Source organism: Cinclus cinclus, chromosome Z, assembly GCF_963662255.1.
Source record: "Cinclus cinclus chromosome Z, bCinCin1.1, whole genome shotgun sequence".
Classification (NCBI taxonomy): Eukaryota; Metazoa; Chordata; class Aves; order Passeriformes; family Cinclidae; genus Cinclus; species Cinclus cinclus.
In genome coordinates this window covers 85,144,724-85,159,231 of record NC_085084.1, presented here as the reverse complement: position 1 = coordinate 85,159,231, position 14,508 = coordinate 85,144,724, and the positions used below count along the sequence as shown (strand labels likewise).

Genomic DNA, 14,508 nt, shown 5'->3' with positions numbered 1-14,508 from the left:
AATCTACATGGAATAAGTAGGGGATGTTTTTGAGGGAAATTTGGGCCAGAGTTGAAGGTCAATCCTGCTTCACTTCTAAATCCCAGGATAAATTCTACAAGCTGCCAGCTGAGGGACTCCATAAAAATGGAGCCAAGAGCATTGAGAAGGTTTCTGGGAATCCCATCCCAGTGTTGTCATTGAATTTTTAACAGATCTTGAAGCTTTTGATGACAACAATGGATCAAATGAACCCTCAGGACTTGTTTTGCTCATTTCTCCTTGGAAAAGGACACTGCACCTTCTGAGCCATTGTGGAAATGCTGGAAAGGGCAGGAATTCTGGGTTATTGGAGGAGTTCTGTGCTGTCATGTCAGGTGCCAACCAGTTCTGCCTTAGAGCCGTTCAAGGAGCTGGTGTGTAAAACAGCATTAGCAGAAAAGAAGGAACAGCCATTCCCATCCTAGCCCTTTCTCGTGATCCCAAAGTTTGCTCAGATGCTGGGAAATGCAATACTCTTGAGTTCAATCCCTAGATGAGCCAATCACTTCTCATCATTTGACTTGATCCTCGGGGATGTTTCCAACTCAAAATATCCTGTGCTCTGGAAATAAAAGAGGAAACAGTTTTCTCTGGCATTTTAAACCCAGAGGTTTTTCCACTGGGGAGAGCGAGGCACAGAGAAAGTGGGGGAAAGGAAGGAGAGCATCAGGTCTCACCCGGGTGTCGGATGAGTGGCCCGGGCAGGGCCCCGGTCCCACCCCGGCCGCGGTGGAGAGCGGCAGGGGGGGAGCAGCTCCGTCCGCCCGCGGCGATCCAGCCGCGCTCGTTCTGCAGCGTTCCCGGGGCTGCGGCCACTGGCACTGCTCTGCCGGGGGGGGTGCGGTGGCCTCGGGGTGCCGCGGGCGGGATCGGGCCGGGAGCGCGCACCGGGGCGGGGCCGGGAGCGCGCACCGGGTGCCGCGGGCGTGGCCGAGGCTGCTCTGGCTCCGCCGCTCCGTGTCCGCCAGGGGGCGCCCCACGGGGCGGGAAAAGGCGCTGAGAGAGCGGCGGCGCCGGAGCGGTCCCGGGGCTGGCACGGGCGGTCACCGTGCTCCGCCCGCTTTCAGCCGCGATCCAGCGTCTGTTCCGGGGAAGCGCCGCCCTCCTGGAGGGCTCGGCACCGGTACAGCCCCAGTGCCGCAGCGGGAGGGGGGCCGGAGCACGGGCAGGACCCCAGCGCCCGTCTCAGAGCGGCTCTTCCCGCCCGCGGCGATGCTGGTCCCTGCCCCTCGATCCTCCGGCCGCGGGACCCACACCCCGCCCGCCGAGGGAAAAACGGCTTCGCACGGGACCCCCCAGTAGACGCCGCATCCCGAGATAAGCATCCACCGCACAAACTGAAAAGGGCGAGGATCCGCCGGGATTTGCGGGCGGGGCGGAGCGGGCCTGGCCCAGGTGTAAAGGGGCGCGGGGCGGGGCCGAAGGAATTTAAACCACGGGAATTGACCCCTGAGGCTATTTGCCTCTCGGCGTTGGCGTGGGAGGCTGCGTCTGGGACGGGCTTCGTATCTCTTTTCTGCTAAACTTCTCTTCTTCTGTACCTCTTTTCTACTATAGTTCTCTTCCTTTATACCTCTACTTTCTCACCTCCCTCCTTCCCCTCCCTGACCCTCCTCCTCCAGCCTTCCCTTTCCTGCCTTGCCTGGACCCCCCCGCTCTTCTCTCCTTCCCCCTACTTCCCTGCACCGGCTTTCAAATCCTCCTTTTCCTCCTTCCACCTTTCCTTCTCCCACACCCAGCCTCTCCCTGCTCCCCTTCACAGCCCGACCTTCTCTTCCCCATTTGCTGATTTCAATCCTCCCTCTCCTTCCTTCTCCTTTTATGCCCCCTCTTCATGCTCTCCTTCCCTCCCACCTTCCTCTTTTTTCCCCCTGTTCGCCCTTCAACTGACTTTAATCCACCTCTTCCTTCTCCCCCCACACCCTCTCCGTGCTCTCCTGTGCACCCTGATCCCTCTCACCTAACCTCTATCCTTGACACCACTCCGACCACCTCCTCTGCCCCCCTATACTCCATCCCCTGTCTCCTTTTTCAGATTATTGTCCCAGCTCCCCAGGTGAGGCTTCCCCACCTCTCTCCCCCTAACCCTCCTTCCTTCTCCCCGTACTCCTTTCTCCCCTTTCCTCCCCTCTTCCTTCTGCTCCCCACCTCTCCTTCTGTCTCCCCGTACTCCTTTCTGCCCTTTTCTTCCCGGTCCTTCTGCCTCCCAAACCTGACCCGATTTCTCCCCCCCCACTCCTTCTCCTGTTCCTACTCCGTTATCCCTTCTATTCCCACTCTCCTCTCCTCATCCCTGCTGTCTCTCCCGTCTCCCGGTCCTCCTCGCTCCTTCTTTGCTCCGCAGCCGCGGGGCTTGGGGCGCCGGAGAATAAAGTCCAGAGGGCCGGAGCCCGGCGCCCCTCGCCCCTCGCAGGGGCTGGGCCCGCTCGGCGGGTCCCCCCTGCTGTTCAAAACAGGTCCCGACACCGCCGGACCTCCGGCTCTCCCCACACCACACTGGGGGCTCTCCGGGGGTCGGGAGGGGAAGACCAGACCTTGGGAGGGGGTCCTAGGGGGTGGGGGGGGTTAGGGAGGGCTCCCTCCTTGGGAGGGGGTCCTAGGGGGCGGGGTGGGTTAGGGAGGGCTCCCTCCTTGGGAGGGGGTCCTAGGGGGCGGGATGGGTTAGGGAGGGGGTCCTAGGGGGCGGGGGGGGTTAGGGAGGGCTCCCTCCTTGGGAGGGGGTCCTGGGGGGGGGGTGGGTTAGGGAAGCGGATTGGACCGCGTCAAACTGCAGCGTGATGGCCGGCCAACCCTCCCCCTCGAGCCAGGAGGTTTTGGGAGGCTGAAGGAAGGGGGGAGAAAGGAGTACGGAGGGAAGGATGGAGGGCTAGGTCAGGGAGCAGAGGGGAAGTTTTGGGGGGCAGAGGAAAGAGGGAGAAAGGGGGAGAAAGAAGAGGAATACGGTGAGAAGAATGGAAGGATAAAGGGGGGAGAGATGTAGGGAAGCCGAAGTCCCCACGCCTCACCTGCGGAGCCCAGACAAGGAGCTCCTTCTCTCACCGCGCTCGGAGTGAACAAATGGCGGCCAGGTGCTTTCCAGGGATTAAATCACCTCGGCCCCGCCCCGCGCAGCCGCCCTGGGGCGCGGCGCACCTGTGTCGGTCCCGTGCCTTAACCCCCTGCACCTGTGTCGGGCCCGTGCCTTAACCCCCTGCACCTGTGTCGGTCCCGTGCCTTAACCCCCTGCACCTGTGTCGGGCCCGTGCCTTAACCCCCTGCACCTGTGTCGGTCCCGTGCCTTAACCCCCTGCACCTGTGTCGGGCCCGTGCCTTAACCCCCTGCACCTGTGTCGGGCCCGTGCCTTAACCCCCTGCACCTGTGTCGGTCCCGTGCCTTAACCCCCTGCACCTGTGTCGGGCCCGTGCCTTAACCCCCTGCACCTGTGTCGGGCCCGTGCCTCAACCCCCTGCACCTGTGTCGGGCCCGGGCCCCGCCCCTGGTCCCGCTCGGTTCCGCCCCTGAAGCCGCCTGGCCCCGTTCCTGGTTCCGCCCCAGCTCTGCCTTGTGGGACCTCGGGCTCTGCCCGGGACTCGCCCCGGGACCAGCCGGCCCCCCACCCCGTGTAACCGCGGGACCCTCCAGGGCCCCGCCCCAGAGCCTCCGATCCCCCCGCGCCCACCGGACCGTGCGTGGGGCAGGAGCTGCACTGGCATCTTTTCCGATTCCGGCGCTGCCCCTCTTGCTCCAGCTGCGTCCCCCACCGCGGCTCCACACGCTGTCCCTCCCCTGTCCCGAACCCCCAAACCCCACCGGTTTCAGCAGAGCTCGGGTAATTTTTAATCTAGCGTCGGCAGAGAATTAGTAGGTGAGGGATGGACAGAGCACACCAGGAGGAACGGTGGATTGTTAAACATAACCTGCCTGAGCTGGTGCCAGCCTTCCTCTGTGCCTACCTCTGTGCCTAGCATGGCACTGTAGCTTCATAGCCAGAACAGGCCCAGCAGTCCCTATGTTCTGATGGATGCATCAGACTTCACCAAAAGTCCTCCAGGAGAAGACAAAGAAAATAAGGTTTGGAGTATGACACTTCTCTCAAAAGCATTCTATGTTAGAATCAGCTTTGCTTAATGTAGAGGTAAGTGGCAATAACTGGATTTATCTATTCTATCCCCCAGAGCCAAGCATTAAGTCCAGCATTCCTGTCTACTCTGATGCCAGCCACTGTCTTGCTTTCCAGCTTGCTCCTCAGATGGAAAAGGTCAGGCAGGAATATCAGGAATTCAATAGCAGCATATTTAATAGAGAAAGAATCTTGAACTGCATTCAAGTAGTACCCCAATCTTCCTCAGGACTGGGACCGTAACTGCTGAATGTTACTGGCAGTAAGGCTTCTTCCCAGCTGGGTGATCCTGTATCCTAAGCTCTGGAGTGTGGCTGGACACACAGGTAAGGCTAGGGCTCAAAATCTGTTGGCAGTGAGGTTGAAGTTTGTTTTGGGAAGCGGTGTCACCTTGCTTGGATGCTGGGGAACAGGCCGGAGCAGAGCTGCAGGTCAGTGGAACAAGCCCTGCTCCAGCAGTGCTGTCACCATGTCACTGCACTGGGGCAAGCACAAATCTGTCACCTTTAATCCGCCACAAAACAGATGCAACTCAGACATCATAAATTAGGCATGCAACATGTCATAAGTAACAAAATGGATTAGATAGCAGTGTATATTAAATAAATCTTTGTAAGTAAAAAAAAAAATCACAGAAACAATTGCTGAGGAACATGTCTGCAGGCTCAGGTCTAGAGCTGGCTGGGTTTTCTCTTATATAGCAGCAGCCAAATCCATCATGGACAGATCTTGCACCAGAAGGTCATGTGCAGTGGGAAGGAATAAAATCCCATTAATGTTTATGGTCAAACCAGGTCTGCCCTCCTGGTGGTTACAGAAAGTGCCTTCAGAGCCGGTGCCATTAGAAATCAACAACCCCGGTGTTAATTAGGTTCATTAGCAAGTGCACACAAACAGGAGTGTGAACAGACCTGTGTTCCAGAGTGCCAGATTTCATTTGAAACGCCTCCATTGCAAACAGGAATGAGGAAAGGATGGAAAACAAATCACTGTACAGAGAGAATGACAGGGTTCAGCACATTCTCCTAAAAGGCTTAATGCCAACCCCAGACCAGATGCTTTGTAGCACATGTACAGCTTGGCAGTAACAAGGCAGTTTAGGTAGAACAGAGATCTGGACATGCTGTGTCAGGGCTCTGCTGTGCCTTGACACTCTTCTAGTACTTACACAAAAATGCAACATCCAGCCTGTACTTCTAGATTCAGAACAACAGTGATGTGCTTACTGAAGAGAGTTGCTTTCAATAGACAGCCCGTCGAGAGAAAGCTTCCAACAGAGCTTTCCCCTACTCTCCTCATGGTTTAGGAACACAAGGCTCAATGTGCTTTGAAAAAAAAAGTCTGATATGAAATTAAGAAAAATGCTCATTTTTCCAAGTATATGATATTTAATTGTAATGAAAGAAAATCTGAAAATGTCTAAATCAATTAAGAAGTAAACATGAGTTGTAATACTATACCTGTAAAATGATTAATTCCATTCATTGTCATTAGAAATTGTGTAAAATATTTATTAAGGGCTTTGCCTACAGAGGCACAACATAAATAGAGTAAGTCCTGCTGAAATGTGATCAGTTCGCAGCTGCTGCGGGAACATCAGCAAGGCCACCCCAGGTGACAGTCCCAGCCTCGGGGCTCAGCCCCCGTGCTGCTGGGGTTTGCTCCAGAGCCCAGAGATGGGCAACTGCTATGCCACAGTCCCTTGGAGTCCCTTGGGCAGGTGCCAAAGCCAGCAGAACGTGCTTGGAGAGGGAACGGGTGCTGCAAAGTTAATCCACCCCTTCAAACCCTTGGGCATTCTCCACGGCCATGAGGAGCTTCTCCCGCAGGTCCTCAAAAGATTCATACAGAGGTAAGTCTAGGCGGTTAAAGCTGGAAGGGACAAGGAAACAGTCACTGAATAATCCATGGAAAAATAGTGTTTTAAAGAACCAGAAAAGATTAAATAATTTGGGGTCTTGATTAAGAATGCAGCTTATGGTCCACACTGTTCCCTGTACACGTCACACCTGCCCAAGGTGAGCTCTCCAGTAACTGTGCTGCCTTCCTTTGCAAAGCTGAGAGCAGGAAATTGGTAAGAATCACTTAGAAGAAGAAAAAAGCCAACAGAAAGCCCCTCACTGTACTTAGATGACAGAATACAATCTTTATCAAAAGACTGATTTCTTGAGGTTCAGCAAAGATATTCTGGGTTTAGAAGGAAGATCCTTTGCTCTTGGGGGGGGGGGGGGGGGGTGCTGAATTTAAACATCCAAGAGAAAAATCTTCCAAAGGTAAAAGCTAGCAGAGAGTTGGAACCTAAAGAAAATGGGTTGATTTTGGAGTGTGTTTTGTGGGTTTTTTGCTTTTGTTTTCAGGTTGTTTGTTTTTTTTTTAATTAAAGCTCACTATTGTATAGAATTAGTTTCACGGAAAGATCCCCAGTCTGCACTGATAATCTATAAAGTAGTTTTCCAATTCAGCACAATTTTCTTTAAAAAGCCACATTCCTGAAATATAACAGAGCAAGACAAATTAGTACTGAATGCTTTCAATGTTTGCAAAATCCATAAACCAGGGTTAAATTATCTTATAACCTTACATTTGTTTTAAATTCTCCAATGGTTTATAGGCTTTCTATAGCTGTTTGGTGATGTCTGACTTGTTGTAGTTCATTACATCCGCTTACTAGGACATGGGAAATAAAATAATATCCTTCAGTTTCTCAGTCTGTGAAGGCACTGGGGACCCACAGGATCAAATGCTGTTTGATGCAGAGCTGAGCATGCTCAGCAGTGTGGCCTTTCTGGCAGGAGCAGCTCTGGAATTTATGCTTTGGTGACTTACCAGGTGTGAGCTCGGGGCAGCTTATCAGGACTTCCCCACTGCTCTATTGTAAACAGCTGAGGACCATTTGAACCTAGATGAAAATGAAAACCGTATGAAACAGAAATTGCTGGACACTACAGAGACTGCCTAAACATTATTTTTAACATGACATGTTGGCATCGATTGTGGGCTGGATTTTTCACCTGTTACTGGTACATTAAAGCAACACTAATGCGGTTCTTTCTTTCCAAGCCCAGTGAGCTGGGTACGGAGCTTGCATAATGCCAAGAGGTGAGCTCAGACATCAATATTTAAAACTCAGTGCTGCGTGGGGGTCAGAGCTTGGCTGGATTCCCATCGTGCCACGAGCCGCTCACCGTAAAGTTCAGCAAATCCGTTCATAGGCACACGTGACGTCCCGGTCACAAACTGCAGGAGCCGGATCCGTTTCTCAGCGTCCATCAGCAGAACAGCCTGTAGGCAAATAGGCACCATCAGCCTCAGCCTCCTACCCTGGCCTGCACGGGCAGAGCTAAAGAGCATCCCAAAGCCAGCATGAATCACCTACTGTACAAGCCAACCCTCAGGACACAATGGATTGTCTCTGCTCCAGGTCCCATCTGTGGGCTGCTCTGCCAGGAGCTACACCTGCCCTCACCTGAGTGAGGTGGGAGCAGGTCCTGCCCCCAGCACAACACCCCCCCACTCTTAGCAGTTTTCATAAAGATAAATGATTGCAAAAAAAGGGCAGGAACTTTCACTTACAGGACCAGTTAGAGGTGTTGCCCAGTCTTACCTTCCAGAACCACTGGATAACGGGATGATTTGGGCAGTAACCATTTTTGTAGATGGTGTGTTGTCTCCAGTCATTGACATCGACGTCACCAAGGCCACACATTAGTAACTGCAGGGAAGCAGAAGGGTGGGATGTTACCAAGTGTGTGTTTCCCTGAACTCACAGGGTAACAAGGTGTCACTGCTCCTCAGGGCTCTGACCTCCAGTCATTTATGCACACAAAGGGGATAGTCAGAGTATTCCCAGAGTATTCCAGTCACTGGAGAACGGCTGCACACTGCCATACTGTGACAGCAACTTCCACATGTTTGGCTCAAATGTGACTGGCAGAGGCATGATGGCACTGATCCACTAAGCTACTTCTAGGCTTTCACACCCCCAACCACCTTCCTAAGTGTAGTTCTTTGCATGTCATGAATAGATTTATTAATTAGGAAGAAACATCTAATTTCCAACTCTGAGCAAGGCAGCTGTGTCTGCACATTCCCTTAGGGAGAGAGACGGATGACTGAAGAGCCCAGAACATGGCATGGCTGTCAGAGAACTGTCAGCTTGGGGCACCAAATTGACTCACCTCCAGTTCATTTTCATCAAAAATTTTAATCAGATCAATAGGAAGCAGTTCTGTGAATCCCTAAAAAGAAGAAGAGCAAAGTTAAAACTCATCCCACATAAACCTAATTAAAAAATCAATGACCAAATTACTGCAAGCTCAAATAATTAAACTTGAAAGACAATGACCTTATTCTCCTAAGGGAAAGATGATGTATTCTTACATAAGATAAAACTGTCAAATCATAAGTATTCTACTTGCATTCCCTGCCAAGCTCTCCACTCCCTTTACAGACACAAGTGGGTAAGAAATCTATGCTTAAAAAAATGCCTATTTTTGTGAAAGAAAGGAGCTAAGGAGCCTCACCTCCAGAAAGGCATTCATTTGTTTCTGCACTCTGTTGACAAACCGCCACTGGATGACCAGGCTGCAGAAAGAAACAAAACCCCGTCAGAAAAACAAACTCATTAGCAGGTCTCAGCCAAGTGTTCAGAGGTTTCAGCAACCCCAAATGCTTTCAGTTTGTCATTTATAACTTCAGCAAGTTCAGGTAACTAAGCAGCTTTCACCAGTTGTTCCAATTTATTGGCTGGTGACTGATGGAATTTTGAAGAAACAAATCAAAAACCCCAGTGACTATGACCAAATCATGGTGGGTATATTTTCACTCCTGTAGGTACCTACGTGAGCAGACATTTAATTCTTCCAGAGCACTGAGTAATTAAAAATTCCCAGCAAAGTCTGCAATCTCTGAGGAGAGCTGTCAGGACACAGCACCTCGCCTATAAATAAAGAAATAAACTGCAGCATCAAAGGGACACCTTGCTTTCAGTACCAGCCACCCACAGCACAAACACCTCACAGGTGCAGGCATAAAAAAAAATCAATTCCACGCATGGAATTGGTCCAGGTCCAGGCATTGGAAATTAATTCCCAATTTGCATGAATGTAGCAATTGTAATGTCTTTCACTTTGGAAAAGGCCCTGACTTAAAATGCCAGCAGGTATAAGTGAATTTAGCATTTTACATCCTGGTAGGCAGAAGAACTGAGAAATCTGAAAATTAAACCTAATCTCAGATTTGGCCAGTTTCGGCAGGAATGCTGAAATTGGAATCCTGGCTCTGGTCTGTGACTGGCAGAGGAGGACAATGGGATAAGGGTCAGGCTGGAGAGCACCTTCTGGCTCATCTGAACTTGAGCCAGATGTTGGAGAAGCACGTTTCCATGGGGGGGGAATTACAGGAGAACAAAGCACATAATTTAATTTACTCTTTGTTCTTATATTTGACTGGATATAACCAATGCTAACAGTAAGATGTTTGTTTTTTTTTTTCCAATGATTCCTGATGCTCTTGTGCAGTACAAACTACAGGAACTGCAGCAGGGTCAACTGTAAGTTCAACTGCTCTTTCTTACCCCCAGGCACATTCTATAACGGTACTTACTCAATGTATTCCCGTTTGTTTTCATTTGTTACCATGATTTCGGACCCATTGGGCTTCAGGTCCACTTGATATGTCTGTATTTCAAAAGACCAAAAACCTGTTATTTAAGGACATCTCGCTCCCAGAACCCACTCTACCTGAGCAGCGTTTTACAAGCAATATCAAGAAATCATTAGTAAATTGATTTACACTTTTGAACAAACTTGCGTTGACAGAAGGGAAAACTGGCAGAGAGAGGCTGGTGATTTACTAATAATTTTACTGTAATTATTATTTATAATAATACAGTGATATATTTATATAAAATATAACCACAAAATATGTACTTTACATACATAAAATTATAGTAGTTATTATTTATAATAAAGTAAGCTAAATCACATATTGGAGCTGCTCAAAGCTAACCAGTGTAGTACAAAACCTCTCTGTTCTGTGGCTTCAATACTTTCCCTAGTTCTCCATGTAATCCATAACCTTATGTTGCTTCAGGAAAAAGGCAGTATGCCCTGGAAAATGGAACAGAGTATTTTTGACATAGAATGCATGGTTTGAAATGCTGAAGTCAGTTTTTATAAAAAGCCCTACAATCCCTAGGTCCAGTTCTACCTGGAGCCAGGATCTAGGTCTCAGAAGTAAACAAAGGGAATATGCAATAAAAGGTCATAAAAACCTCTAAGCAAATTAATTTAATGTCTACAACATTTTCATTTGTAATGGAGAAAGATCCCCATAGACTGTGACCCTTCTCCCTGTTGTACCAGCTGCCTCTGTGACAGGCACTACAGAGAGGACCTCCCTAGCATCATTCTGCCCCTCTCCTCTGAGAACACCTTCAGCCTCACAAACCAAACAGTCCCAGGGCTCGGAGCATGTCCCAGCTGGACTGTGGGACACCTTCATTCCTCCTCATTGCAAGTGTTTCACTCAGCTGCATATCCAGCTTGTCCCAGAGATGTTACAGCTCCCTGACAGGAACGTGGCACCCCCAGTCCCAGTTGGGAACACAGCGAGGTCAAAGCTCGCTGGTGCATTCACCACCACGAGACTCTGCTCAGTACTGAAGTACTTGTTGGCAGTAATCAGTCCTAAGATGTAAATAACATTTACATACCTGTCCAAAGTTTTCCTCATCTATGCAAAACATGAGATCCAGCTCTGTAGGGTCATTTTCCAGGATCCACTTCAGAGAGTTGTAGTATTCGCTATCCTAGGGCAGATCACAATTAGGCAGTTTGAAAATGAGCAATTAGTGAAGAACTGTAGAAACCCAGGGGCCTGTGAGCACTGGCACAGGTTAAATGGGCTCTTACCACTGACTCCATGTCCTTCAGAGTTATGGGCTTCCCCAGCATCATCTTGTAGAAAGGTCTGATGAAGAAGCCTGTAAGAGAGAGGACAGCGTTACCTGCCCTGCTCTGCACTTGCACATTCCATAAAGGTGAAGTGCTTGAGGGCACCACCCCTGGCATTTCCTGTTACCTCCTGACTCTTAACAGTCCTGCAACAGCAACAGCATCACAGCAGCTCAGGTTTATTTAGGCACAGAAAGTCCAGTTTTTCAGTTTCAACAATTGTCCACTAACTACCATACTCCACTGACCACCCTAGCATTAATGGCAGAGAAAGCCAAAAGCTGGGGAATTGAGCTCAGGGCACTCTATCCCATTTAAAATCGCTACTTCTCTCTCCAAGGAGTTGCCTGAAAACCAGGCTGGTGAGCTTCCTCTGCTCAGGACTCCTTTGCTTCCTCTGCTGCACCAAGGCTCAGGAAAATCTGCTCAGTAATGTCTGCCTGGTATGAGATTTCAAAATGCAGCAGAATTTGTAATTAAATAATTCAGCAATAATTTTACATATGAAAATATGCTGCAGTTGACCCCCCTAGTTTGGCTGCAGGTTTGCATGGAAATGACTGATAAAAATTCCATGCTTTTCCTCTAGGGACAGTGTTCATGCTGGTTCTGAAGTTTTTAACTTGAGCAGAGAAAGGAGCAAAACTTTTTATGAAACCCATTTGTTGAGTAAGACACTGTAATTTAATGAATCACCATGCAAATCTCAACGGTGCCAGGCCCAGAGTGTCCCCAGCACCTGGGGCTCTCAGGCAGGTGCATTTCCTTCCCCAAAGCCCCGTGGCAGCAGCAGAGCAGGAGCAGGACTCACCGTCCAGCAGCTTCCCGTGGTACACAGCCAGGCCGGCCACCCGGCCAATGAATGTGAAGTACGACAGATGGTCTTCGTTACAGAGACCTGAATTAGGATTAATCTGAAGTGTGTAGTTGTCCCTTTTTTGGGGAAAGAAAAAAAATAGCTGAAGAACCAGGTCTTTAAATAAGCAGACACTCAAGATATGTTAATAAATAGCTTGTGCCTAGGGGCGTTTCAACAGCGTCATGGGGCTGTGTCCAAGTCCTTTCCAGTGTGTCCCACCACAGAGCTACTGAGGGCTGAAGGGCTGACACAGCAGCAAACCAAACCCACTGTGAGCAAGAACGCCCTCCCCTCCCTTGCACTAATGGATTGCTCCAAGATTTTAAAGCTGGGCAGTCCCCCATTTAAAGTTCTGGGAGGCCACTGCTGGGGAACTCCTGTTCTGAGCTCACTCTACAGCAGCGCTGCAACTCTGGCCAGCAGAGGAAAGCAGTTTTTCTGTGACATTGGTCCCTTCACCACCACTGGCCTCAAAAACTGCAGGTTTGCTGCCCTGGATATTGTCTGAGCAATGGAAATGTTTTCTGGATTCTTAAGGACAGAGGCTCTCTGAAGGAACAGGGCAGGGGGCACCCAGGGCACCCCAGTAAGGAGGAGCTATTTCTGCCCACAGCAACTTTGGGTCTTTGCAAAATGTACTGTATATCCCTTGAGAATACAAATAATTAACGGACACTTACGTTGCTGAGTATTCAAAGAGACCATAGTAAGGGTTAAACATCTCCTTGGACAAGAGAAAAAACCATTCTCTGGCCACACCTCCATAGTCAAGTCCTTTTTCTGACTCAAATTCAATCCAGAGTCTGGCTTTTAGTACATCAGGTCTCTTCACAGACATGATTCTTCTGTAGGACTCCTCAAATATGTTGTTTCTGTGTAATTTCATCTCAAATCTGTTTGGTATGTCAGCCTGTATCAAAGAAGATTAGATTATACTTGTTAGTCTCAAGAAGTAAGTCTTTGGGCAAATTACTGACTGGTAACAGCTCAGTGACAGATAAGACACCTTGTGTTCCAGTTCCCCTTGTTTTTATTTCCCAGCACTCTCTCAGTGCACATGTTGAGAGCACGGGGGAAACCGGGCCAGTTGCAGAACAGTGCTGTAGACTTCTATGGTAAATATTTGATGAAAATGACAAGAAAAGTCAAACAAACAAACAAACAAACAATTAACAAACAATCAAAACAAAAAAAAAAAGGAGGAAGATGGACTGTGCTCTATTTTATGGGCATTTGCATTTATCTAGAAAAAATGTGAGTCTTAAAGATTTTGAAAAGCTTTTTGTTGAAAAACCCATCAAATTCTAACTGCTTCCTACTTGAGCCCTTGAGGAGCAGCACAGTGGAGTAACCTGGCAGGTCTGTTCAGCAGCCCCCCCGTGCTGGTTCTACTCACAGGTTTCTTTAACTTCTTGCGGAAGTAGTCGTATTTCTGCTTGAACTCCCTGGAGTACGGCACTGCCTGTTGGGAGCAGTGGGAGGATGTGTCATTCCAGCTACTCAGCACTTTGATACCCCACAGTAATAAAAAAAAAAGTGTACAGCCCTGCTACCCACACACATTGTGCTATTGGCCCCCCTAAACCCACCCGTGAGGGGCAGCAGCCAGGAAGGATTTAAAAATCCCACAAAATGACATAATTTTACTTTGATGAGAATATGACTTTACTACTTTACTACTACTATGACTTTTCTACATGTTTCCTTTATTGAAACACAACATGAAATGCAATTTAATGATTCTGTTTGTCATGGCACCAGAAATATTAATGAAAGCATTCAGATGCTTTCAGGATTAAGATGATTGCTTAGTGCTTCTGTGAAATGAATTAGCTCCTGCTTTCCCTTAAAAACCAACAAACAAACCACTGTCAGTCACTCAAGGGGACCATGATAATTTCATTTGCTTCAAACAAACTTTCTCAAATAGCCTCATTTATGCTCAACATTTCTGGAGAGAGGTCTATTAGCAATTTGCACAGTGCTATGTGAGGATCTCCAGTTTTAAATACCTGATAAATGAGTAAATCCCTCCAAAAGCAACTATGGTCAAACAAGTGACTATTGTCAACATTATTACTAAGCAACTGGAATTACACCATGCAGCAGGCTCATCTGCTGTGTCCTGAAACTCTTAAAGGAAGCAAGGATTTATCCAGAATAAAAAGGTACTCTTGGCACCAGGAAACGTCTTGGGATTGGAAATCTGATCACTCAGAATATCATAAAATGGCATAAACTGGCATACCTCAGCAAAAACCAGCATAAAAAGTCAAAATAATCACTCTTTGATGTTTTAAAAATTTCATACTGAAGTAAAATGCTGTGTTTAGTTTTTTCTAAGGCTGATATCCAGGACCATCTGTTTACCTGCAGGAAGTTTTACGTCTCTTAAACTGACAGACCCATTTCTTATCTTTTTTTCCCCCACTTTGAATGCAGATAGGCCCACCTCTCTCCTCCCAAGTGCAAACAGCTTTTTACTGTCCAAATAAATAGAACGATGTGTCAGCTCAGTGAAATCCTACTGTCAGGAATGACCCAGGTAATGGTCAATAGGAGCACTTCTCCA

The 14,508-nt window shown here is 48.7% G+C and overlaps 1 protein-coding gene across 7 annotated transcripts in view; it reads right to left on the bottom strand.

Moving 5' to 3' along the window:
* Positions 1–5,580: 5,580 nt before the first annotated feature.
* Positions 5,581–14,508, bottom strand: part of NEDD4L (NEDD4 like E3 ubiquitin protein ligase) — an 86,541-nt gene continuing 77,613 nt past the window's right edge. For all 7 annotated transcript variants that reach the window (XM_062514074.1, XM_062514076.1, XM_062514078.1 and 4 more), the window contains 12 exons: positions 13,333–13,398; positions 12,617–12,846; positions 11,889–12,010; positions 11,036–11,106; positions 10,837–10,932; positions 9,726–9,799; positions 8,645–8,705; positions 8,300–8,359; positions 7,726–7,833; positions 7,307–7,403; positions 6,948–7,020; positions 5,581–5,993 (listed from right to left, as the gene is read on the bottom strand). In XM_062514074.1, coding sequence (XP_062370058.1) covers positions 5,891–5,993; positions 6,948–7,020; positions 7,307–7,403; positions 7,726–7,833; positions 8,300–8,359; positions 8,645–8,705; positions 9,726–9,799; positions 10,837–10,932; positions 11,036–11,106; positions 11,889–12,010; positions 12,617–12,846; positions 13,333–13,398 — 1,161 coding nt within the window. In that variant the 3' untranslated portion in view covers positions 5,581–5,890. The remainder of the gene's footprint in view (positions 5,994–6,947; positions 7,021–7,306; positions 7,404–7,725; positions 7,834–8,299; positions 8,360–8,644; positions 8,706–9,725; positions 9,800–10,836; positions 10,933–11,035; positions 11,107–11,888; positions 12,011–12,616; positions 12,847–13,332; positions 13,399–14,508) is intronic.